The sequence below is a fragment of the Mirounga angustirostris genome, unplaced genomic scaffold, assembly GCF_029215605.1.
Source record: "Mirounga angustirostris isolate CCGP_5_RB_7025 unplaced genomic scaffold, mMirAng1.0.hap1 SCAF_6, whole genome shotgun sequence".
NCBI lineage: Eukaryota > Metazoa > Chordata > Mammalia > Carnivora > Phocidae > Mirounga > Mirounga angustirostris.
The window spans coordinates 129524909-129548741 of record NW_026991714.1 but is presented as its reverse complement, the minus strand read 5'-3'; the positions used below and the strand labels follow the sequence as shown (position 1 = coordinate 129548741).

General features: G+C 40.4%; 3 protein-coding genes across 4 annotated transcripts in view; 1 reads left to right on the top strand and 2 right to left on the bottom strand.

The window, feature by feature from the left end:
* Nucleotides 1-2822, bottom strand: part of PDCD11 (programmed cell death 11) — a 46174-nt gene extending 43352 nt beyond the window's left edge. The window contains exons 1-2 of one of the 2 annotated variants that reach the window (XM_045878744.2): nucleotides 2673-2822; nucleotides 986-1098 (exon numbers count right to left, since the gene is read on the bottom strand). In XM_045878744.2, the coding sequence (XP_045734700.1) occupies nucleotides 986-1078 (93 nt within the window). In that variant the 5' untranslated portion in view covers nucleotides 1079-1098; nucleotides 2673-2822. The remainder of the gene's footprint in view (nucleotides 1-985; nucleotides 1099-2672) is intronic. The other variant, XM_045878745.2, reaches the window with a different exon arrangement.
* A 48-nt stretch (nucleotides 2823-2870) lies between these two features.
* Nucleotides 2871-8699, top strand: ATP5MK (ATP synthase membrane subunit k). The gene is made up of 4 exons (XM_045878748.3): nucleotides 2871-3010; nucleotides 6683-6778; nucleotides 6867-6959; nucleotides 8525-8699. Exons 2-3 carry the CDS (start codon nucleotides 6692-6694, stop codon nucleotides 6954-6956), a joined length of 177 nt encoding a protein of 58 aa, XP_045734704.1. The 5' UTR covers nucleotides 2871-3010; nucleotides 6683-6691; the 3' UTR covers nucleotides 6957-6959; nucleotides 8525-8699.
* On the bottom strand, nucleotides 8624-22529 carry TAF5 (TATA-box binding protein associated factor 5). The gene is made up of 11 exons (XM_045878747.3): nucleotides 21942-22529; nucleotides 19945-20182; nucleotides 16332-16647; nucleotides 15392-15555; nucleotides 15150-15285; nucleotides 14197-14317; nucleotides 13257-13386; nucleotides 11085-11249; nucleotides 10282-10459; nucleotides 9922-10099; nucleotides 8624-9669 (listed from the first exon to the last, which is right to left on the bottom strand). Exons 1-11 carry the CDS (start codon nucleotides 22501-22503, stop codon nucleotides 9452-9454), a joined length of 2406 nt encoding a protein of 801 aa, XP_045734703.1. The 5' UTR covers nucleotides 22504-22529; the 3' UTR covers nucleotides 8624-9451.
* Nucleotides 22530-23833: the final 1304 nt, after the last annotated feature.

Here is a 23833-nt window from a genome sequence, read left to right as displayed (position 1 = left end):
CAATTTAGAACAGTGTGTAAAAATGGAAGGTGGAGGGGCGCCTGGGTGGCTCAGTCGGTTAAGTGTCTGCCTTAGGCTCAGGTCATGATCCCAGGGTCCTGGGATAGAGCCCTGCATCAGGCTCCCTGCTCTGTGGGAAGCCTGCTTCTCCCTCTCCCACTCCCCCTACTTGTGTTCCCTCTGTGTTTCTCTCTGTCAAATAAATAAATAAAATCTTTAAAAAAAAAAAAAAAAGAAGAAGGTGGAGACACGGAGACCCGAGTTAAACTCCCAACTCCACTATAACAAGCTGTGTGGTTTGTTAAAATATGTAACCTCTCTCAGCCTCAGTTCCTCATCATGGAATGACATTCTCTACTCCACTGCAGTTGGAAAGATTACATAAAACACACATAAGGCCATACAATGAAATGTTAGCTCCCTTCCCTCTAGCATTTGGAGCCTACTCTAGGTGAAACTGGTGAATTTCAATGCAAATTGACCATTATATATGGCAATGATCCCATTTTAAAAAATCAATCACCAACTGCTTTCTCTCCATTCTTTATTTTTAATTAATTGCAGTACAGTTAACACACAATGTTACATTAATTTCAGGTGTATAGCATAGTGATTTGACAACTCCACACATTATGCTATGCTCACCACAGGTGTAGCTACCACCTGTCACCATACAATACTATTACAATACCACTGACTATATCCCCCATGTTGTACCTTTCATGACTTATTTCATAACTTTTCTCTCCAACCTTAACCAACAAGGCACAAAGTTCCTAAGAGCTCTGCAAACTCAAGTACTAAATGCCATGCTTCGAAAAATATAGCCTCACGGTGGTATGGACTCTCTAACAAGTTCAACTTACAAAAGTAGACTTCAAAAAGAAACAAATATGGAAAATACCAGATTCTCAAACAAGGTTCATTCTTCACAAGGATACTAGAAAATGTTCTGTGAGTTTTATCAAATAAGCACACCACTTACATCAAATAAGTTGTCTTGTTCAACTGACTGCTGCAAAGCTTTCTCTGATTTGTGGGTCCTTCTCGTACCCCCTCGGGGGAAGCTTTCTTCCATGGTTGCTGTGTTTGAGTCTCCTAAAAACAATGCAAAGAGTATCAGTGAGCTGTAGCCTTGGTGTCAGATTTCCTAAAGGTTGTGATCAGTGGACAAGAGATAGAGCCTTCTAGCACCAATGTCTAGACAACATTCAGGACTAAGAAATAGATGGTTTGATGCTAGGCCCCAGATAACCCATAATTCATCTTTCCAAAGATCTCTGCTTCAAAACCACAAGTCCATACATTTTCCTCCAGGAAAAGAAGTTTTAGATCCAATTTAATAAATATGACAAAGTAACTACACTTAAGTCAGAGATACACAAATGAATATATAAGTCCCTATCTTCAAAGAACATGCACGATTTTGGAGTGTTTGGGTGGTTCAGTTGGTTAAGCATCTGATTCTTGCTTCTGGCTCAGGTCTTGACCTCAACGTTATGAGTTCAAGCCCCTGTTGGGTTACTTAAAAAAATTTTTTTAATTAAAAAAAATAAGAACCATGCACAATTTTAAGAAAACAAAACAATTACGCAAATAATTTAAAATACAAATTGGGGCGCCTGGCTGGCTAAGTCAGAAAAGCATGCAGCTCTTGATCTCATGGTCATTAAGTTCGAGCCCTGTGTTGGGTGCAGAGTTACCAAAAAAAAAAAAAAAAACTAAAATAAAAATCAAACTATAAACAAAAAAATAGGAAGGGATGAGGTTTCAGTAAAGAAGGCAAGCTTCCTAAAGAAGGTGTCTTTGAGCTGTTAAAAGATGAAAAAGATTTTGACAGGTGGAAAAGGAAAAGCAGAAGGAATGTGAGAAAAGGCATAGAAACAGTTAAAGCAAAATATTTCAATAATCACCAGCAATTTCTCAAAATATTGTTCAAGAAGTTGCTATTTCCTTTCTTTGAAAAACTGTTTAGACACAGGGAGAATAAAGCATAATAATCAGAGTTAAATTGTGGAAGACAGGGGACCTTTTTTGTGAAAGATTTTGACCTAGATATGAGTAGCACAATGTTTACTTTGACAAGTCAGAGCCTTAAGTAGGGAAAGAAATAGAATAGCAATCAAGAAAAATATACTGCAGGCCATTAATTGGACAGGTAGAGAGACAGAACTGAAAGAAAGTAAACAGGGTAGAAGTCAATTGCAGTACAGCAGAGAAACTATGCAAATGAGAACTAGATCCAAGAAGGGAAGATAGTAGAGACTGGTTCTGAGAGACACCTGGAATAAGCATCTAGAAAGGGCTGTGACTGTAGAAGAGGTGAAGACCAGTGGAAGCCCTGGATTTGGAATCAGGAATAGGTGGGTGCATGCTTCGCAGAAATAGGAAAGAGCCGAGGAGTCTAGTTTGCAGGAAATTTGATCCTTAATGTCACTTCAGACAAGGGGAAACTGAAGCTTCAAAGAGGCGATCCAGAGGCAAAGAGGGGACATAAGCAACTTCTCAGGGTCCGAACCTGATGTTACAGGGGCCAGCTTCTGAGCTGGTCTGGGGTGCCCGAACCACTCACCCAGCACTGCAGGTGCATGGCAGGGACCCAGAGGACCTAGCCCTGGGACAGACCTAGAAGCCATGAGGTTTCCTCCCTTCTCGCCCTTGTCCTCACTCACCAGCCCCGCGACGCCAGCACCTTTCTACTTCAGAGCCTGTACCACTGGAGTCACACACGCGGAGACCAGTACACCCGGAATCCAACGATGCTATTCCGGAAGCGTGCGCAGGCCCAACACCCTATTTCCGTTACCATGCTGGGTCCTGCGGGTTGGGGGGAGGAGAGTTAGAAACAGGAAGCGGAAGGGCGGGACTTCGAGCCGTAGCCAATCGACGCTGAAGGCTGAATCGTTCTGGCCCGTTGAAAGCGTGCGGGGGAGGCGGCTTCTTCCGGCCGACTGCGGGGTAGCTGCGTACGTTGAAGGACACAACCGGGGGAATTGGAGCCTTCTGCAAGGTGGGTGTGTGGACGGGAACCCGGGCTCAGGCCTCGCGCGTCCGCTTTACAGGGCTGGCATAGAAATCCGACCGCTCCTGGTTCAGGAACACCGCTAGGTCTTCGCTTTGGGGTGCGAGGACAGTGGAGAATGGAAAAGGAATTAGAGATAACGAGAGCCAGGGCGCGAGGGTTTGGACTGGGCTGGGAAGCCTCGGGGTGAGGCGGATAGGAGGTCCCAGAGGCTCCCATAGTTCCCGAAGGCCCTTAGATCGTATTTTACAATAGAGAAAAAAGGGGCCCTCAGCGAAGGGAGTCCCCCAAGGTCACCCAGCGACGTAATATTGAATGAAACTCGGGCTTCTGGCCAAATTAACCTTTTTTCCTCTGTATGCCTATAGCAGTTTATTTCCACTGTGCTGTCTTTAGGGAGCTGGCCAGCAAGGCCTTCTTTAGCTGCGCTGCAGCCTTTGTCAAAGCGAGAGTGTGTGTGGCCCAGCCCCTGCGGTTCGCCAGGCCCGCAGTAAGCGGGTTAGATTTCAGTCTGTGTCCGATCAGCGGAAAGGCCTTTCCTAAGAGATAGCCAGAACAGAGAGCTGTATACTCCTTGAAGTGCAAGACGCTGCTTCTGTTACCCGAGTACCTCTCGACTTTGCCTCCTTTTATCTCGTGATCTCACCATTCCAGGTAGATGTCCAGTCAGACAGGAAAATAGCAGTTTCAAGAAAATGAGAAAGTAGCGAGGACATTTGGTCACTTTGGGCCTTTTTTCACAGGTGAAGAAAGACGTGGAAGGTTTCATTAATGTTTAGTAGCGGTGGGCCGGTTAATTAGAAACAAGAGCAAGACCCCATGCTTAGACTTCTCCACGGGCTACCATTTAACAGTGCAATTATTAGTCTTAGGTAATTTTTTCCTTAGGTCTTTCTAAACTTTGTACGATTCGAAAGGGAATAAGGTTTCAGTTTGAGTTATTCCACAGAGGGTGCTCTAGCACAAGGGTTCCTGATCTTTGTCTAAAAGTAATGTGCAGTTTGCTGAAGGGTGCAGACCCCAAGGCTTGTAGGTTTTTGTCCCATTGTTTATTTCACCAGCAACATTTTACTCCCCACTCCTGCCTCCATCTCACCTTCACAAGAGTCTTCAAGACCCAGACTAAATTTCAGTTCCTATACCGTGCCCTTCCCTGCAGTCAGAATTAGTCCTCTGTGGAATATCACAGTCTTCCTCCCATACTGTGTCGAGAGAAGTTTAAAGCACTTTAGTATTGTTTCATTTGGACACCACATCCTCCTAAAAATTTTTGTTACCCATAAGGTAGTGGGGTTATCAGTTAATAATTTGACTAAGTTAAGCTCCTGTTTTAACATGTAGGGTTTCTCCTAGAAACCCACTTAATACTGTAAGAATCCAAAAGTGTATCATGAAGATGAAGGGGGGGGAAACTAGTCTAGTAAAATGAAATGTTAATATAAAAGCTACATTATAAAGATTTATTTTAATGCAAATTTTCCTACTTGAGCTGGAAAGGCCAAGGCCCCTGAGTCTGGATTTCCTTCATTGTTCCAACTGTTCAGAATTAAGGTCATTTGTCCAAATTTTCATTGCCAATTCTGTGCACGTGAACGCCTCTGAAGGCCTTTGAATGGTAAATAGGGGAGTGCCAGTTTCCATAGCAACGACTTCCTCACAGATCTCTCCCTCTTCCATTTCATCAAGAGCCAGCTGAGTCACTGCCACTGCCTACCAATCTCGACCGGACCTCGACCGGCTCGTCTATGTTGCCAATCGACTCGGCGTGGCGTCGGTCGTGGTAGATAGGCGGTCATACATACGAATTTTCAAGTGTTGTTCTGGTGACTTTTGAATGTGCCTTTGTTATTTTTTATTATAACAAATATATGCCTGTGTAAAATATAGGTACTTATAACTCCAAAATTTTGCTGCATATTTTTCGAGTTGTTTTTTTTTTTCTATATAATTACTAACAAATATTTGGTTTTCTATTACTGCAGTGTCTTTCAAACCTTAGCTTACATCAGAAATGCCCAATAAAACAGATTATCCGGGCCCCAGAGTTTTTGATTGAATAGGCCTGAGGTCAGGCCTGAGATTTTGCATTTCCAACAAGCTTCCAGTGATGCTATTGCTGCTGGTCTAGGAACCAGACTTGGAGAACCACTTATGTGCTCTGTAATATAATGTCCAGAAATAGAATTTTTTTTTTTTTTTACTGTTTAACATTACACAGGGACACCATGTCAGTGCATAAGGATCTATGCACATTGTATTTCCTCAAATGGAAACCATCATTTTATCAGTCTTCTGTATGTAGATGGACTTTCAGTTTTTCCAGTTTATTTCATAAACAGCATTTCAGTCACTGTTCTTGAACCATATAACGTTTCCCTTTGTGGTATCTCTTATAAGGGTAAATTCCTGGAGAACAAGTGAACCAGCTACATAAAAGGGTATACTAATTTTATAATTTGAAGCTATTCCAGAATTGCACTTTAGGAAAAGTTGTACCAGTTTATACTCACGCAACAGCGGAGATGCTTATTTTCCCACATTCTTACTATTTTTCCCAGTCTGATGGTTAAATATCAGCTTCATTTTACATTTCTTTGATCATTTTTATGTTTTCCCTTCTAGTTTTTGTCCTTTGTATTTTCCCTTACCTAAGGTAATTAAAATTTTGGTCCATGTTTTTTTCCAGGATTCTTTGGTTTTACCATTTATATTTAAATCTTTTATCTATTTTGCTGTGAGGAGTAGGGATTCCAGCTTTCACCAGTAGCTAGTATGGATGGATGCTGGGGGTGGGGGTTAGGTGCTGAGCGCACTGCAGCCTAGACGGTGGGTATCCTGCTCTTTATAACTAGTTGACAGGCTTTGATAATGACATTTTGGTAGGATCTCCATTTTTAAGAACTTGAACCAGCATGCTCTTATTAATTCTTTAAACTGTGTAAATAATCTTCCAGTTCTTATTCTGATGTGCATCCCTTTTGTTAAAATGCTAATTTTTAAAAAATGGTAGTATCAATTCCATTTAGTAAATGATACCTTCTCTTCCTTCCCATGGAGGTCCTTAATTATTTCACAAGAAAAATTGTGAAAGGGGTTGCAAGTTGAGCTGTTTAGTTGGTGGTTACCCTTTTTAGAAACTTTGAAATGTATCATCACAAGCTCCAACTTTCAACTACTCTTAAAACTGATTGAGTCCATGCACAGTGTAACATGCTAGTACAAAAATATCAAGCAATGTTGGGTTAAGGGGTGGGGGGTGCTTAGAGACTACTGTGTTCTCTTCCTTGCTAAGTGATTTGATATGTATTTTGGAACGTTATACAACAGCAACCAAGGTAAAGTCTTTTCTGAGTTTCTCTTATCAGCAAGGCTTTTTCCACCATCTTTGCTACTTCTGTGCTGGGCAAGATATAAAAAAACCTCATAATACCTATGTGCAATGATTTTTCAGGTTTTTAAACTTAAAAAAAAAAAAAAAGTGCCTGGCTGGCTCAGTTGGTGGAGCATGTGACTCTTGATCTCCGGGTTGTGTGTTCCAAGCCCCATGTTGGGTGTAGAGATTACTTAAAAAGATAAAATATTTGAAACAAAAACAAAACTTAATTTTCTTTTAAATTGCATCCAAACCAATTTATTGTTGCTTTCTTTCTTTTTTTTAAGATTGAAATCATGGCAGGTCCAGAAACTGATGCTCAATTCCATTTCACTGGTATCAAAAAATATTTCAACTCTTATACTCTCACAGGTAGAATGAATGTAAGTATTAATGATACCTTTGAGCAGTTATATTTTAGAATAATATAAGTGGCAAAAGCTCTTGTTTACTTTCTCCTTTCTTTTTCAGTGTGTACTGGCCACATACGGAGGCATTGCTTTGATGATCTTATACTTCAAGTTAAGGTCTAAAAAAACACCAGCTGTGAAAGCAACATAAATGGTAAGGAATTGACATTTAAGTTTATAACAGCCATTTTGTTGTTAGGGCTTTTTCCCTCACCATAGAAGTAAATTGTTGTCATTGTGCAAAGTTACATACAAGAGGAAAATATTGTTCATATCCTGTTACCCTGACAATTTTTAACATTTTGGTTTGGCTTTTTTAATATTTTTTGTTTGGTTTCCAGTGGCTATGAGTCATGACTGTAATACTGTCTTCTAACAAATATTTTTTCTATTATTTGAATGTATGAGTATTTATGGATATATGATTTATATCTGTTCCCTGTTAGGATTTTTTAAATATAAATAACATTGCATTGAACACTTTTGAGCATGATGTGTTGTCTGTATGATTGTTTTAGGCTTAGGTGCTTTCCCCAAAGGTTATGGGGCACCCAGCTTTGTAAGAGGGTGTCTCTCTTGCCCTAGCCAATGTTGAATAATCAGTTTCTGACCTTTGCTCATTTGATGAGTGAAAATGTCTTTTTAATGAAGTTATACATTTTTTCCATTTGTTTACCATTTGTATTTTTCTTAACATTCCCTGTTTTTCTCATTTAACAGTTAAGTCTTTCTCTTTGTGAAGACCTTATTTCTCTTACATAAGCCCTTTATGTAATAATTATTAACCAACCTTTTAAATACATTTCAAGTATATCTTATTTTTTGCTAGCCTCGAATTTTTATATAAGCAATTTTATATTTTCCTTAAATTCCCATAGATTTCATTTTCTTCTTATGGGGCACCACAACCTCCATTTGCCCATGCTTGAGTGAATAAATATTTGTTTTGGTAGTAGATGATGTGCAGAAAACCCAAAACCCAGATCTTTATTTACTGTAGCTCTCCACAGAAAATTTTTCCTCTGCTCTTAAAAGCTTTTCCAATCTCAAAACTATTGACTTAAGACTACATACCCCAGAATGCAGTGGTCCATGACTTATTCCTGGCAAACAGGTAGTTTTTGCCCAGTTATCCGGATGAGGTACCTCCCAACTTTTGGGGAGAGTGGTAGTATCCCCATTATAAAAATGGAGAAATTTTATCTGAGATGTTTACTACTGTTTAAAATGTTACTTTGGGGGCGCCTGGGTGGCTCAGTTGGTTAAGCGACTGCCTTCGGCTCAGGTCATGATCCTGGAGTCCCTGGATCGAGTCCCGCATCGGGCTCCCTGCTTGGCAGGGTGCCTGCTTCTCCCTCTGACACTCCCCCCTCTCATGTGCTCTCTCTCTCTCATTCTCTCTGTCTCAAATAAATAAATAAAATCTTTTAAAAAAATTAAAAAAAAATAAAATGTTACTTTGTACACTAGACTTTTCCAGTAGCATACATTCAGGATCATGCTGAATTGTTGGCAGCTCTTTTGTTAAAGGTGAAGTGTTAGGTTAAACTGTATTAAGCTGAGAGATGCTTCATTTTGGGGTGGTTACTGACTCAGAATCTGAGGAATTTGCATTCAATTTGAGGGGGTTCATGGATAGTCCTATACTAGTAATTACTGAATACCTTAAAAGTAGAGTTGAACACAATTGTGTCTAAACTATTTTTGCTTTGTTTATAGAATTTTAACCTGTACCTCATCTGTTAAGTTCCCATGCCTGGAGAAGCTAATGTCAACTCATCATGTGATACTCAATTTGTACAATAAATTATGAACCTGGAAAAGCTGGTTGTCTTTATTTACAAGATATCAAAAATATAAAAACTGTACAAAATGCAACGAAGGCAAAAAACTGGCAGTGACTTGGTCTAAATCTTTTAGTTTCCCAAAGCAAGGCTCAGTACTGGAGGTAAGCAACTGAAATGTCTGTCTGACTTCAAGTGTACTAGGTTGTATGTAGCTATTTTAGCTGAAGTAGAACATGGAAGCTAAATTTTCTTCACCTGGCTTATAGAGTGTTGGGTGCACTCAGAATCCAACAGGTATAAATTCAGATGTCAGTAGATGGTTGTACTTCATCTAGTTCTTAGAAAGAAATTGTAGTTCACCCTACCAGTAACATTCCACTAGTCATGGGCCAAGCAAAAATGTTAGTGGATCATTTAACATAGTACTTGAGTGCCATACAGTAACCACATTTTTACAGCAGAAACACATGCTCATAGAATTCTTCAGCTAAAATTCAAGATGGTATTATATTACTTGATTTGAATCTTGAAGCAGGATGGATTATTGAAGTCAACTGATTTTTTTTCCTAAACATAATAAATTAAAATAGCATTTGAACAGAAAATGCATAGTTTCCACACATCCAGAGCACCATAAATGTCCCTCCACGAACATAATACCTCTTATTCAACTAACGGAAATTAGTTAAATGTGGTTGCTATAGAAACGTGGAACTGTCCTGTTCAGATTTTCCAAGCAGCATCCTTCCAGATCCATATAGACAAAACATTCTTTGTAGCTTAAATATTAATCACTGAGGTATTTGCTTTTAGTCTCCCTTTTTCAAACAGTAGCTTCCAAAAGGTCTTTAATACCGATTTATTGCGGACTATAAGCTCCTGCAGCTAGAACCAAGTTTCTTCGCGTAAAATGGAGGTGTACAACTGGCGTTGATTTGGTCATATATGTTCCCAACAATAACTCCTGTGAATTCTCAGGTAAATTTATATGCCCGGTGGCTGTAGTAAAATCATCAGTCTCTAAATCTTCAAATGCTTTGACAGCATCCCACAACCGGACTGTATTATCCATTGAACCTAAGGGGAAGTCAAAGGAAACCATTTTAGTAGCATCTACCATATTTAGATTCTGACCTCTTGTCAGATCTATTTTATATATTAACTGTTTCCGGTGAAAAAATCAAGCAGTTTAACCTGAGAAGTCAACACATGTCAGGGGATACTCTGGAATCATGGCTAAGAGAAGCAAAACCTAACACAGTCAACACTAAATGTTTCATTTTAACGTACCATTTACCCTTTATCACAAAGCCATTTCTAGTCATTTACCTGATGCCAAAATTTCACCATCTCTACTAAACCTAAGTGAACAGACTGTATCAGTGTGGCCTTTTAATTCTCCAACCATCAAACCATGTCCAATATCCCAAAGGAGTACTCTGCCATCCGTTGCTCCTGTAGCCAGGAATCTCCCATTGGGAGAAAATGTCAAGGAATGAATTGGTCCCTAGAAAAGAAGTCCATGGAAAGAATCAAAAGTGGATTAAAAATATCTAATAAAGAGAAAGCTAGAATTTTAAAGCTTAGTGGAATGAATCATTTCTTTTAATATGTGTTACTGGTTAATTTTTAAAATATTTTTATCTCAAAAGCAACCTTGTGTGCCGTAATAATGAAGGTATAAAATACCTTGTGTCCAGTGAATATTCTTACACAGTTCCCATTCAGGACATCCCAGAGCCGCACAGTTCTGTCTGCAGAGCCCGTAGCAACATAATTAGAATTTGGATGGAATCTGGTACAATTCACATCAGCAAGATGGCCAGCAAATATCCTTAAAGGCTGATAGTGGTCTGTAGCCCAGAGCCTTTTTAAAAAGGCATTGAAAACAAAACAAAAAAAAAGGTAATAGTTAACTGCCAAAATTCTAAAATAAATACAGAAACACCCATGTGAAATGTTAGCTCCAAATAGGTCCCCCCTTCACTGGCTACCTGAGGGAAAGAAAATGGAATGATTGAGACAAAGTAACATTCTTAAGGAAAACTAAGTTGATCTAGTACAAGTTTTTTTAATTCTCTAGTTCTCTGTATGTACCTGCCTTTCCTACCCCAATTCCTAGTCTAACCCATAGAAAAGTATTTTTCGCTAGTTTTGGCCACCACAAAATTGGTTTCGAACCTGAGTTACCTCATCCTGAACTTTTAAGGAGATCACAGGAAAACACCAGCAGTGCTTATAGTGGTAGTGAAAATCTAGCTGGTGGGAGGGGCTGGGAGCATGTTAAATAGCTTGAGGGGAAAAAAGGAGGACTCGATATGGACATAATTGCAGACATAGTAATACTCCCCAAATTCGTTTACAAATAAGGAGCTATAAATGCTGACATTCTCAAAAAGATCCCAAATAATAGAAGTGAAATGAGTTTGGCTGGAGCTGTAATTCCCCAGAAAGAAACCATTCTGCCAGTCGTAAGATCACAATGTTCTTACCGAGCTACTCGATCGTGGCCCCCTGACACAAAATAATATCCATATGGAGAAAACTGTGTATCCCATACTGGGTAGTTGTGTCCTTTATATCCCACCAAGCAAGTAAATGTTTGAAGACTCCACAATCTAACAGTTCCATCCTCTGAAGAGGAAAGCAAGTAGTTCCTGAGAGAAGAGAATGTAATATATTTGATTCCCAGAATAACTTAGTTACCTGTCCAGTTTCTCTGTACATTTGAGTATGATAAATATAGCTAACTTGACATGCTACATCTTTTACATTATACATGGAATTCACAGTAGATAACAAAAGTTGAAAGTACTAACCAAACTAATGTTAGCTCTAACACTACATCTACTGAGCACCTACTAAATGAAGTTAGTTTTTTTTTTTTTTTAATTTTATCTATTAGAGCACGCACAAGCAGGGGGAGAGGCAGGCAGAGGGAGAGGGAGAGGGAGAAGCAGGCTCCCCCCTGAGCAAGAAGCTGGATGCAGGCTCCATCCCAGGACCTTGGGATCATGATCTGAGCTGAAGGCAGACACTCAACCAACTGAGCCACCCAAGCGCCCCGAGGTTAGATATTTTTAAAAGTATATTGGAAAAATCACACTTCTTATAAAAAATTATACCAAAGGGTACCAACAAAAAGTTGTCAAAAAGGTCAATTGAGAAAAACTAAGAAATGTGATATATCACTTAAAACTCAACAATTTTTTTACTTTAAAATGGAAATGGCTCTTTTCATCTCTGGCGTGCATAAGCATTTTTTTTTTTAAAGATTTTTTATTTATTTATTTGACAGAGAGAGAGACAGCGAAAGAGGGAACACAAGCAGGGGGAGTGGGAGAGGGAGAAGCAGGCCTCCCGTGGAGCAGGGAGCCCGATCCGGGGCTCGATTCCAGGACCCCGGGATCATGACCCGAGCCGAAGACAAATGCCCAACGACTGAGCCACCCAGGCGCCCCTTGCATAAGCATTTAAAAGGAAATGTCTTTGGGGCGCCTGGGTGGCTCAGTCGTTAAGCGTCTGCCTTCAGCTCAGGTCATGGTCCCAGGGTCCTGGGATGGAGCCCCGCATCGGGCTCTCTGCTCCGCAGGAGGCCTGCTTCTCCCTCTCCCACTCCCCCCTGCTTGTGTTCCCTCTCTCGCTGTGTCTCTGTCAAATAAATAAAATCTTTTTTTTAAAAAAAAAAAAAGGAAATGTCTTTTTGACCAAAAACAACACTATAGACATGTAGGTAATATTTTACCTTTTTCAGGGATAAACACAAAAGCTGAACCACTCAAACTATTACGGTTTTCATTGAAATTAGAGGTTTCCCTCAAGTAAAAATGCATCATCTGGGTAAACCTTATTAAAGTTTCACTCTCAAGATTTCATAAAGATGAAAATGTTGATGGACTGAAAGCTATTATCCACATAAGATACAAATGGTTATTATGAATATAAAATTCCCTCCAATTTCTACAGAATGTCAGAGATCACGAAAAATAAGCAAATACCTACTTGTGGGTTTCAAATTCCCTTTTCAGTATCCTCTTAATTCTTTTGATTACACAAAATCTTCAGTTGACAGCTAACATGCCTTTAATATCAGAAATCTGTCTGAATTTGGAGATGATGGAATACAGCAGTAGCCCCAAGCCCAAGGCAGGAACCCAAAGAAGCAATTTGGCCCCTATCAGGGTTATACAAAAACTAAAGCTAATTTTTAAAACCAACAAATCCTGAAGCTGTGCATCTTGATTCTATAAATTTGGGTATATATTAAGTTGCTATCTTATACACCAGTACCCCAAGATGAATTAGCAAATGGCAAGATTCTAAAAGATAATGCATTAAGAGGCATCCATGAGGGCGCCTGGGTGGCTCAGTTGGTTGAGCGACTGCCTTCGGCTCAGGTCATGATCCTGGAGTCCCTGGATCAAGTCCTGCATCAGGCTCTCTGCTCGGCGGGGAGTCTGCTTCTCCCTCTGACCCTCCCCCCTCTCATGTGCTCTCTCTCATTCTCTCTGTCTCAAATAAATAAATAAAATCTTAAAAAAAAAAAAAAAAAAAGGCATCCATGAGATTTTTCTAACAGAATTTTTCCCAATATGTTTCCAGTAATTAACTTATATATAATCTCAATATAATGCAGCAGTATTTAATTTTTCATTGAATGTTACCTATCCGGACTGAAGCTGGCTCCATAGACAGGCCCGCTGTGACCATACAAAATCTTCAACTCACTTGCGGTTTTCTCATCCATTATTCTTTCTAAGACATCATCTGATTCTTTGTCTATGAGGCTAAGATCTAAAATGGTCCAAAAATATTGATTTTTTAAAATACATTCATTTAAAAAAAAAAAAGTACATTCATTAGAATATTTCAAGGCAATTACATCATGGTTCAGAAGAAGAACTACCATTTGAACAGTCCTACATACCAATCTACGGCCATACCACCCTGAACGCGCCCGATCTCGTCTGAACAGTCCTACGTACCACCCACAGTGCTGATGCCTCTAACCATCCCAGTGTACAGAATAGGAAACTGAGGTTCCGAATAATTAACAATTTGCCAGAGTGCACATAGCTGCTCAGTGTCGGAACTATGATTAAAACTCAAAGCAACTCACTATATCATGTTTTACCAAATGAAAACTATGGAAATATTAAACATTTTTTGAAAATATACTATCTTGTTTAAATAATACATTTAGCAAGAAACTTTCTTTAAAGTGAAATCCTAAAATTAGTTCTTTTTAAGCCATTTTTAGAGCTAAAACAGAATGTACTCTCCCACTATTTACTTTAAAGGCATTTTTAAAAATTCACAGGCAAACAGTCATAAAATTAGATTTTTAACCTTACGGAGTTTTCTAACCCAATCCCCTCATTTTACAGATGAGAAAACTGAGGCCCAGAAAAGTTAAACCAGTCTAGCGCCCCAGTCTCCTGACTGCCACTCCAATGTACTTCTCGCTTGGGAATGTTAGCATTTTGAGTTAAAGTAAAATCAAGTGAAATTCTGCTGAGATCACAATGTCTTATGTATACTCCATGGAATCCAGATTGGTGTAAACTAGGGCGAGTTCACATCTTCACAGGTCATCTCAGTTACCTGCTGCTTGTTTAACACTACGAAGCTTTTTGGGTGTCACAGACCACACTCTAACAGTTGAATCTGCAAAACCTCCAGCAATCAAACTAGAATCATCAGTGACATCCACTGCAGTGAGGCCCTGCCAATAAAAAAATAAGAACTTTGTACTACACAATATGGTCTTGGGGGGAAAATTACATCTTAGAAACTATATAATGATAACTCTTTTTCTCATAGAAGAGATTTCATTCTCTTATGAAACCCACTGTTTGAAAGTATTTACTTTTTTTTTTAAAGATTTTATTTATTTGAGAGAGAGAGAATGAGAGAGAGAGCACATGAGAGGGGGGAGGGTCAGAGGGAGAAGCAGACTCCCCGCTGAGCAGGGAGGCCGATGCAGGACTCGATCCTGGGACTCCAGGATCATGACCTGAGCTGAAGGCAGTTGCTTAACCAACTGAGCCACCCAGGTGCCCCAAAAGTATTTACTTTGAGAACATGTCACCATTCACCCCTTTTGCCCTCCAAATTTAAAGCACACGATATGAAGAAAATGTTAATCATTTTTGTACTTTAGTAAATATATCCTCAGCAGCTTATTACAATCTATAAAGACATATAGAGTCCTTAATAAAAAGTATTAAGTTCATATAAGTACTTAAGCCAAGTTCAATAGAGATAAACTACAGTTTCCTCCTCCTCAAAGGCTAGCGGAATTCTGATCAGTAAAACAAGGGACACGCATAAGCAACATTCTGGCACCTGCAAGTTGCTAAAGGTCTTTTCAACACTGCCTTCTATCTATTCCAAATTCCAATTATCCTTTCCTAACTTCTGTGTTTAAGCTATATTTACATCAAGAGTTTAAAAAAGAAAACTCCGTCTTAGTTAACACATCTAAGTTTCTTTTAGTGGTAAGTCACCATTTTACATGACTCTCCAGGCAGAAATTGCACAATTATCTTACCAACCTGGTAAGCATTGAGGAATGTATAGAAACAAATGGAGGGTAAACAGTCTGGCCCAAGGCGTACTCGTTTGGTGGTTTCTTTCATATTCATTATCTTATCCAACTTATCTGAATCTTTCAACTCTGGAAGAGGGATTCTGTGAAAGAAAAACAGACTGAAAATCACTCTATTAAGAAACTGAATTCTCTATAATAACAGTTCATCCTAAACCTCCACACATGTTCCTGAAGTTTTTCCCTCACCTGTTTTGAGGTGGAGCATTGGGATCTTGTTTTTTGCTTTTGGATCCAATGCTATCTTTTTTAGGCTTCTTCTTTTTAGGTTTTCCTTCTTCATTTTCTCCTTCTTCATCTTCATCATCCAAAGGCACCTCAATTTCTGGCTCTTTTAATAAACCAAAAAATACCTACAAGTCAAAAGAGCCAACAATTTCAAAATTAATATTTCATTCATCAATACATCCTTTTCATATCTTGATAGGATGACTCACAATTACAATATAGTAATTTATACCCTGAAGCAGATTCTGTACTTGTCTACCCAATAGCCAATCTCCCCTTCTTCCTTACTAACAGAACCCTGATTTTGTTTGAGCTGCAATATGCTCAGTTAAATCATTTCTATTCCCAGACTCCCTTGCAGCTGGGAATAGCCATATAATGTCATTCTGGCCAACAGATGTACACACAAATATACTGGGTAGGGTTTTAGGAAAAAAATACTGTTTTCCTGATAAGAAAGAGATTTAGCGGGGATATGCCTTTTGTCCTCCCTCTTCTGCCTTCCTGGAATGCAGGTGCAATGCTGGAGCTACAACAGCCATTTGGGAGCACAAAGAAGAAAGCCACATTCTAAAGATGATGGAGGAGAAACTAGAAGGAGCTAGGCCCCTTGATGGCATTGTGGAGCCCTTATGCCAGAGCAAGAGGGCTTTCCTTTGCAATTCATTATACATGTATGCAAAATCCCTTATTTGTTTCAGTCACTGTAGTCAGGGTTCTGTTAAATGCAACCATTCCCAAATTCTCACTAATTTACACATCATCCTTAGAACATGAAACTTAGTATACAGGGTACGGTTATTCCCAAACTAGCTATAAGAAAAATGTGTAAATTATGTAGATGGAAATGCTACAGTTTTTCATAATCTGCATTATATAGTTCTTAGGTTTATTCCCATACCTTTGATTTGTTTGCCTCTCGTTTAGCCTCTCCTGCCAAACTTCCCACCATCGCATCTATCTGTTGCTTACTACGCGGCATCCCATCAAAGATGTCAATGTAGAGGTGCTCCTGAACTATGTTCCATATCTGATTGTTCTGTTTCTCCTGAAGATGCCTCTTCAAGAGTTGGTACGAGTCACGGGAAATACGCAGAACAAATTTACTTGTTCGAAAATCCAACATGGTCTCATTCCCTTTCATGTGTTCCTTTTTGGTAAGACTAGATAATACTCGTAGGTCATCCTGGTAATAACATTCCTGATCTCCATGGAACCTGTTTCAGTGATTTTAAAAAGTCATTTTTCAATGTAATCATTAAGGGATCTGCTCTCCCCCATATATTTATAAACATCCCAGAATATTTTCAACGTAGCAGTCTGAATAATCCTGGACTAAGCTACAGGATCAGAAGTAACTCATTTCAAAATGATTACAATTCAGTTTCTGAATTCATCCTGAAATTTAAAAATTTAATTCTCTAATGAAATGTATCATTAACATTTTAAGAGAATTTGAAATAAATACCATAAGTGAATGAAAGATGTCCACCACTGGTAGACATTTGAATTAGAACTTCTGCTTTACTAAATTTTATGTTCTCTCAAAACCCACTTTTAAAAACTTTTTATTATGGAAAGTTTCAAACATATACAAAAGTAGAAACTAGTATAATTAACTCAATGAACCTATCACCCAGCCTCTTAACAATAATCAATACATGGCATTCTCATAAAACCCATCATTTTCAATGACTTCTTATATTCTTAATACCAGACATATTTATTAAACATCAGTAAAATAATATGACTAAAGGACAAACAAATGTTGATACCAAAGAATGAACACTTCCATTTACTCACCATTACCAAAGGTAATTAAGTAAAGCTTTCAGCCTTGGTGAAAATTAGTAAATTTAAATGTACTTTTGTTTCTATAAATCTTAATTTTCCTAATAAAGTAAAATTAAAGATCATATATTTGGCACTCACTAAGAGCAGCAAACAATGCAAAAACATTTAGGGAACAATGACTAAACATAAGATACTAGGCTCTAGCTCTGATACACAGCCAACAGATGCCTAAACTGTTACCCCTGTTACCCTTTTATGACTCATCAAGACAAGATTTGTTTCTGTCCAAGATTTCAGTGAAATTAGAAATCTCAGCCTCCTGGTGTTCACATCAGTCACTGCCCATAACCTCATCTGAGCATGGTGTCTGGGCAAGGGCTGAGATTGTCCATAACAAGGAGACAGAGTCCCCCAGGATATTCTAGCTTCCTATGTGAAGAAATGGCTATCCCATGAGACTGGGAGAGAAAGAGGTTTTTTTTGACAATACTATAAGAAAAATTAGGTTAGAGTAGAAGTTCTGTCATCATCAGCCTTTGTTAATTTTTTCAAAAATGCTGAGCTACAGAACATTTGCTTTATAAACCTTCTATTAGGTATCATACAATAATGAATGGATATAATGGCATAGAAGCTAAGTGTCCCGAGTTCTATTATTCCTGTATTACCACTACTTGTGTTATCTGACAAATGCCAGCTTTTGGGTCTATTGCTTGTACTAAAATGCTCTCATTCAAACTGCTAAGTACCACCTCCTTTTTAACCTCTCCTTTCTTTGGCTTCTATAACTCAATACCCTCCTGGTTTTCTTCCTACTTCTCTGACCTCTCCTTACATACCTCTTCTACGTGGCCATCCTTTCTACTCATTTTCTATCTCTTCTATTCCAAATGTTAGTGTTCCTCAAGGCCCAGGTCTAGGCCTCTCATTGACTTATTTCATAACCCCCACCCCCACCCCAGACAATCTCATCCATATCCATCAATATTACACACAACTCCAATTTATGGCTCCAGTCCCTACATCTCCTCAGAGCTCCAGAGCCTTATATATCATTCATCTATCAACTTGGTATCTCTTAAATGAGTCAAAGGCATATTCAAATCCGAAGCCAAGATTACTCCACAACCTGACAAACCAGGTCCTCTTCCAGGGTTTTCTATCTTAGTGAAGGGTACTCCTCCATCCCGATGGGGGAGCCAGAAACCTAGGGGTTATCAATAATACCTTCATTTCCCTGACTTCCATATCCAATCCATCACCAACTGCCTCACCAATATGTCTACTTACCTTCACAAACACTACTGTACCCTAGTCTAGTGTTTCTCAACAGAACATTTTGGGGCAGAACAATTCTTTGCTAAGTAGCACTACCTGCACATATTAGAACATTTGGCATCCCTAAGCCACCTGCTCTTCCCCACCCTAGCCATTATGACAACCAAAACACCTCCACGCAGTTTCAAATAGCCAACGGGAAGCAGGAATAATATTACCCCCAGTTGAGAACCACTACAATAACCTCCCAAACTGGTCACTCTAAAGTCACTCTGTTCCCCCTCACCACCATCTATTTTCCCAACTGCATAAAGGTCCTTTCAAAATGCAAATCGGGGCGCCTGGCTGGCTCAGGTGGTAGAGCGTGCAACTCTTGATCTCGGGGTTGTGAGTTCCAGCCCCAGGCTGAGTGAAGAGATTACTTTAAAAAAAAATTTTTTTAATGCAAATCTAATAATGACATGGTCCTTCGATGGCTTCTATAGCAGAGACACCTCACTGTCCCCAAACATCCATTTTTTCTTTCTTCCTTCACAACAGAATATCTGAATATTAGCTGAGCACATGAACACCTAGGCAAAGGCCACACTTTCTACCTCCCTTGTACGTAATTGTAGCCGTTGCCTAACGACATAAAAAAAGGAAGAGTTGTGTGCAACTTCGAGGAAGGATGTATGCCCTCCCAGCTGACTATAACACTGATGTGACTGCACAGAGCCAAAGAGCCATCTTGTGCCACAGGAGGAAGCTGCATGACAAGGATGGAAGAGCATCAAGATGGAGAGAGCCTAGGTCCCTGGTAATCAAAGACTCTATACCAGTCCTGGACTGCCTAACCTTTATGAGAGAGAAATAAACTTTTATCGTATTTAAGCCTCTATTGTTTGGGTTTTCAGTCACTCTCAGTCTAATCTAATCCTAACACAGCTTCCTACTGCTCTTAGGATAAAAACAAAAAATAAACTTTTATTTTATTTATGCCATTATTATTGGAGTTTTCAGGGAATCTCAGCCAAATCTAATACTACCCAATACAACCCACTACTGCTCTCAGGATAAACAAAGACCCTCAACATGACCCAAGAACCTGCCTGTTCCAGCCCAGCTTCGACCCTGTACTCTGCTCCATCCACACTGGCCTTCTTTCATCTCTGTACCTACCATGACCCCTCCCACCAGAGGTGTCACACATGCTTTTCCCTCTTCTCTTCATCTGGTTAGCTCCTACCCAATCTTCTGATCTTACCTCAAGTATCACTTCCTCTAGGAGCCTTCCCTGACTTCTCCAACTAGATCAAACTCCCTCTTTTTAGGTTCTAGCACCAGGTACCTCTCCTTCATGAAATACTTTTTCAGTTACAATCTTACATTTGTGTGGTTACAGATGTGTATATACATTATATATATGTGCTATATATATAATATATATAAAATTCACATACTTCTCAAAAAATGATTTTGCTTCATTCTCATGTTGATTGTAGACTAGTTCCAAGTACATGTGTACAAACAGAGGATAAAACAGTTGGGATAACTCTGCCCGATGGCAGTCCAAGGAACATTCAATGAAGTGTTTCAGTCCACTATAGTATTCTTCATACATTGTGGGGTCCCCTTGTTGGTTGTAGGCTGACAGCACAGCACTGACATCCGGCTGGTCTTCTACAGCTACACTTCCAACTGTTTAAAAAATGAAGAACAACCTTCAAAAAATGACTGATACATACCAAGTGACTAAGGCTGCTTTGCTAAGGTCCAGAGGTAAACTGCTTCTCAGATGTTTGTCCCTCTCCTCTCAAAGTCTCTTCCCCAACACAATCATACACTCTTTCAATGGGATTTTCACTTTGTTTCAGTCACCTATCCCAAACTCCTTCAGCTTGTTCATATCTTAAAATAAAATTTTCAAATCAGTAACAAAAAGGTTCAATATTTTTCCTGCAGCTACCTCAAAGGCAAAATTCGTAAAACATGGTATGTGCAAATCAAACAACTATATTAATCTTCTCTCAAGGCTCAATGTAAATGGCACCCATCACCACCAAGCCAAGTCCTGAAGTAAGATTCCCAGCTCTCTGAGCTACCTAAGTATTTTGTAACTTTCCTATAACACATCCTATCCTGTAGGATATGTGTACATCTATCACTCCTTATAAAATGCAAGCATTTTAAGGGTGGGAAGGCGGAGCCTTGTTTCCAAAAGATAACTCAATTTATATGCTTAAAATAATTTCTATAAACATCATTCCAAGGCAGAAAACATGAGTATTTATTTGTAATATTGCAATACCAAACAATGATAACCTGTCAATCTAATCAGTTTGTTGGAAAATTTTAAGTTGCAATTATAATACTGCTGTGCTCTTCACTGCACAAATGTTTTAAGTTCTTTTGGTTACTCTGATGGCCTCTTTTCCTTCTTACTGGTTTCTGAGTTATGATAGGTCAAGTTTCTGAAGAGATGAGAGATTACAGAAAAATAACCAACATAATTCATCCATCTTATAGTTCATTCACAAAGTTCAGCATTCAGAAAAGATTCCTCTCAGTCATATTTTTGCACATTTCTATTTGCGGGATACAATGCTACATATTCATACTTCACTTCTGGCAATGCTGCAAAGATTAGGTCTCATAAATACAGATTAATTTGGCTAGAGGCTCTGCACTACACAACTTAATTCAATAAACGTTTATTATCAGCTCAGGATCACCTTTGAGACCTCATATTGTGTATGAATTTTACTGCATGGACTTTGCAATTACAGTTGCTAGGAAAAGGCTGGGGAAGGAGGTCTCAGGTGTTAAGTGTTAGGTGCTGGGCATAAATTTATCAGTACCAGGCATTTTATATATATTATATCTGAGCCTCACAATAACCCATTTAATAGAGGGGGGAACACTTATTCTCAGGAAGAATTAGCATCACACAAGTAAAAGCAACAGAGACAGATTCTGAACCCAGGTCTGTCCAAAGCCTATTCCTAAATGAATGATTCTCAACCTTTGCCATACGTCAATACCACTTGGAAGCATATATTCAAAAATGGAGATTCCTAGACTCCGCCTCTACATGATCTGATTCACTAAGTCTGAAGTGACAGACTATAAATATTGTTAGTGTTAATGCAGACCTGCCAAGGCTCAAGAACCCAAAAAAGAAGAAAGGGACCAAAAGCCTGAAGGTCCCCGCCTCTCGGCGCCCACCCTCCCCAGACATCCCTCTGCTCAACAGCTCTCCTCAGCCTCTCACTGGAACTGACAGCTTGGAAGAGGGCTTGACTGCGCAGCCGGCGCACTAGAGAAAGGGGCGGGCATGTGGCCCTAGAGGCGGGCCCAGGAAATTCAAAACAAGCCCGCAGAGGTGCAGGCCTGCCAGCCTCTGCCTTCCCGGCTTGCTCCTCTTAGTGCCCTGCCTCCCCGGGACTCCGCGGCTCACCTTTCCCCGGAGCCGCAGGACCTGTCGCTAAGCCCGAGACGGCGGCGGCCCCCGAAGCGCCGGTGCCCGGAGGGTCAGGGGCCGCGGGGCCGGGGGCCGAGGCTGTGACCCGGCTGAGAAGCGCGCTAGCCGCCTCTGTACCGGCGCCGTCCGCCTCTCCCGGGGCTCCGGTGCCCGCCACTGCCTCCTCCAGCAGCCGGGCCTCACGGCGCAGCGCCTCTTCGGCCTCGCGGAGGTTGCTCTGCCGCAGGAACTGCAGCACGGCCAGCAGAGTCTGTCGGTCGTGGGGAACGCCGGCCTCCGGAGCAGCGGCGGGCACCGGGGCCGCCCCCGCCGGAGCAACGGCGGAGACAGCCGCCGAGGGCTTGGGGGTCCCACCATCCCCGCCGGCCGACGACGACGCCGTCGCAACGTTCCCGCCGCCGCCGTTGGGGCCGTTGTTGGTAGTGCCGCCGCCACCCTCGCCAGCGCCGTCCCCCGCCTGCGGAGGTAGCAGCGTCGGCGGTCCCTCTGGCTCTAACTTGACCGCCACCTCCGTCTGCTCCTCCGCCAGCGCCGCCATCTTGCGGCTGAGCCACCTCGCGCCGTCAAGCGTGATTGCGTTTTCGCCACATGGAGGGCGGGGAGGAGAGTTTTACGACACCTTGGGAAGGCCATATACGGCAGTAGGAGGGGCGAGAAAGAAGGAGAAAAAGAATAGGAGGAAGAGCAAGTTTCAAAAAGTGAGTGACAGAAAGGCAGGAAGTGGGAGGTGGCGATCGCCTGTAACATTTGACTGTAATAATTGCCGTTCACTGCGGAACCGCTTTTAGGCACTGTGAGACATTTTACATTTTATGACCTCCTTTAATTCACCAATCTTATAAGGCATTATTATCCTCTCTTTACAGGTGGCTCAACCGAAACCCAAAGAGGTTAAACAACTTGCCAAAGTCACGCAAGAAGAAAGTGAAAGTGTCAAAATTCGAATCCAGGTCTCTAACTCAAAAGCATATCCCATAGCCTGAAGGTGGCTTCTGAGATACTGGTAATGTTTTATATTATCATCTGGGTGGTGGTGACTTTTTATTTTTTTGCAGCTTTTACCTTCGTAAAAATTAAGCTACACGCGTAAGTTTTGTGAGCTCTACAGTATGTATGTTATAATTCAATAAAAAGTTTTTAAGTACCTAAGTTTTGTCATTGTGAAATGTGTACATTCTGTATTCGTGCTATGTTATCCTTTATTACAAATAAACTGCGTTTTAATTGTATATTTTTATAAATAGTATGTGCCATTTTGGAATATGCTTCATAGGTTATAAAACCTTGCTGATATTTTATTTCATTTGAATCTCAAAATTCTAGGGATGGGTGCAGACAAGAAAAGTGAGCCTGGGGAGTTGGGAAGATCTAGCACAGTTATTCCTGTTGCTGGTTTTTAAGTCCTACCAGTTTCTTTCAACCCTGTTGAGTAGCTGAATGACCTGGATCAAATTACTTAACTCAAGTTGCCCAATTTCTAAAATAGGGATAATAATAGTACCTACCTCACAGAGTTGTGTAAGGATTAAATGAGATAATGTATATATGATACCTAACACATAATAAATAGCTGTTGGTTATTTTTCCTTCACCATAAAAGCTGTTCTGTAAATGTAGAGTCCAGTTATGATGTTCAAGGTGATCTCAAGACGGGAATATGAAGCTAATCTAACTAGATATCTAAAGTAAGATTATGGGGGCGCCTGGGTGGCTCAGTGGTTAAGCATCTGCCTTCAGCTCAGGTCATGATCCCAGGGTCCTGGGATCGAGCCCCGCATTGGGCTCCCTGCTCCGTGGGAGGCCTGCTTCTCCCTCTCCCACTCCCCCCTGCTTGTGTTCCCTGTCTCCCCGTGTCTCTGTCAAATAAA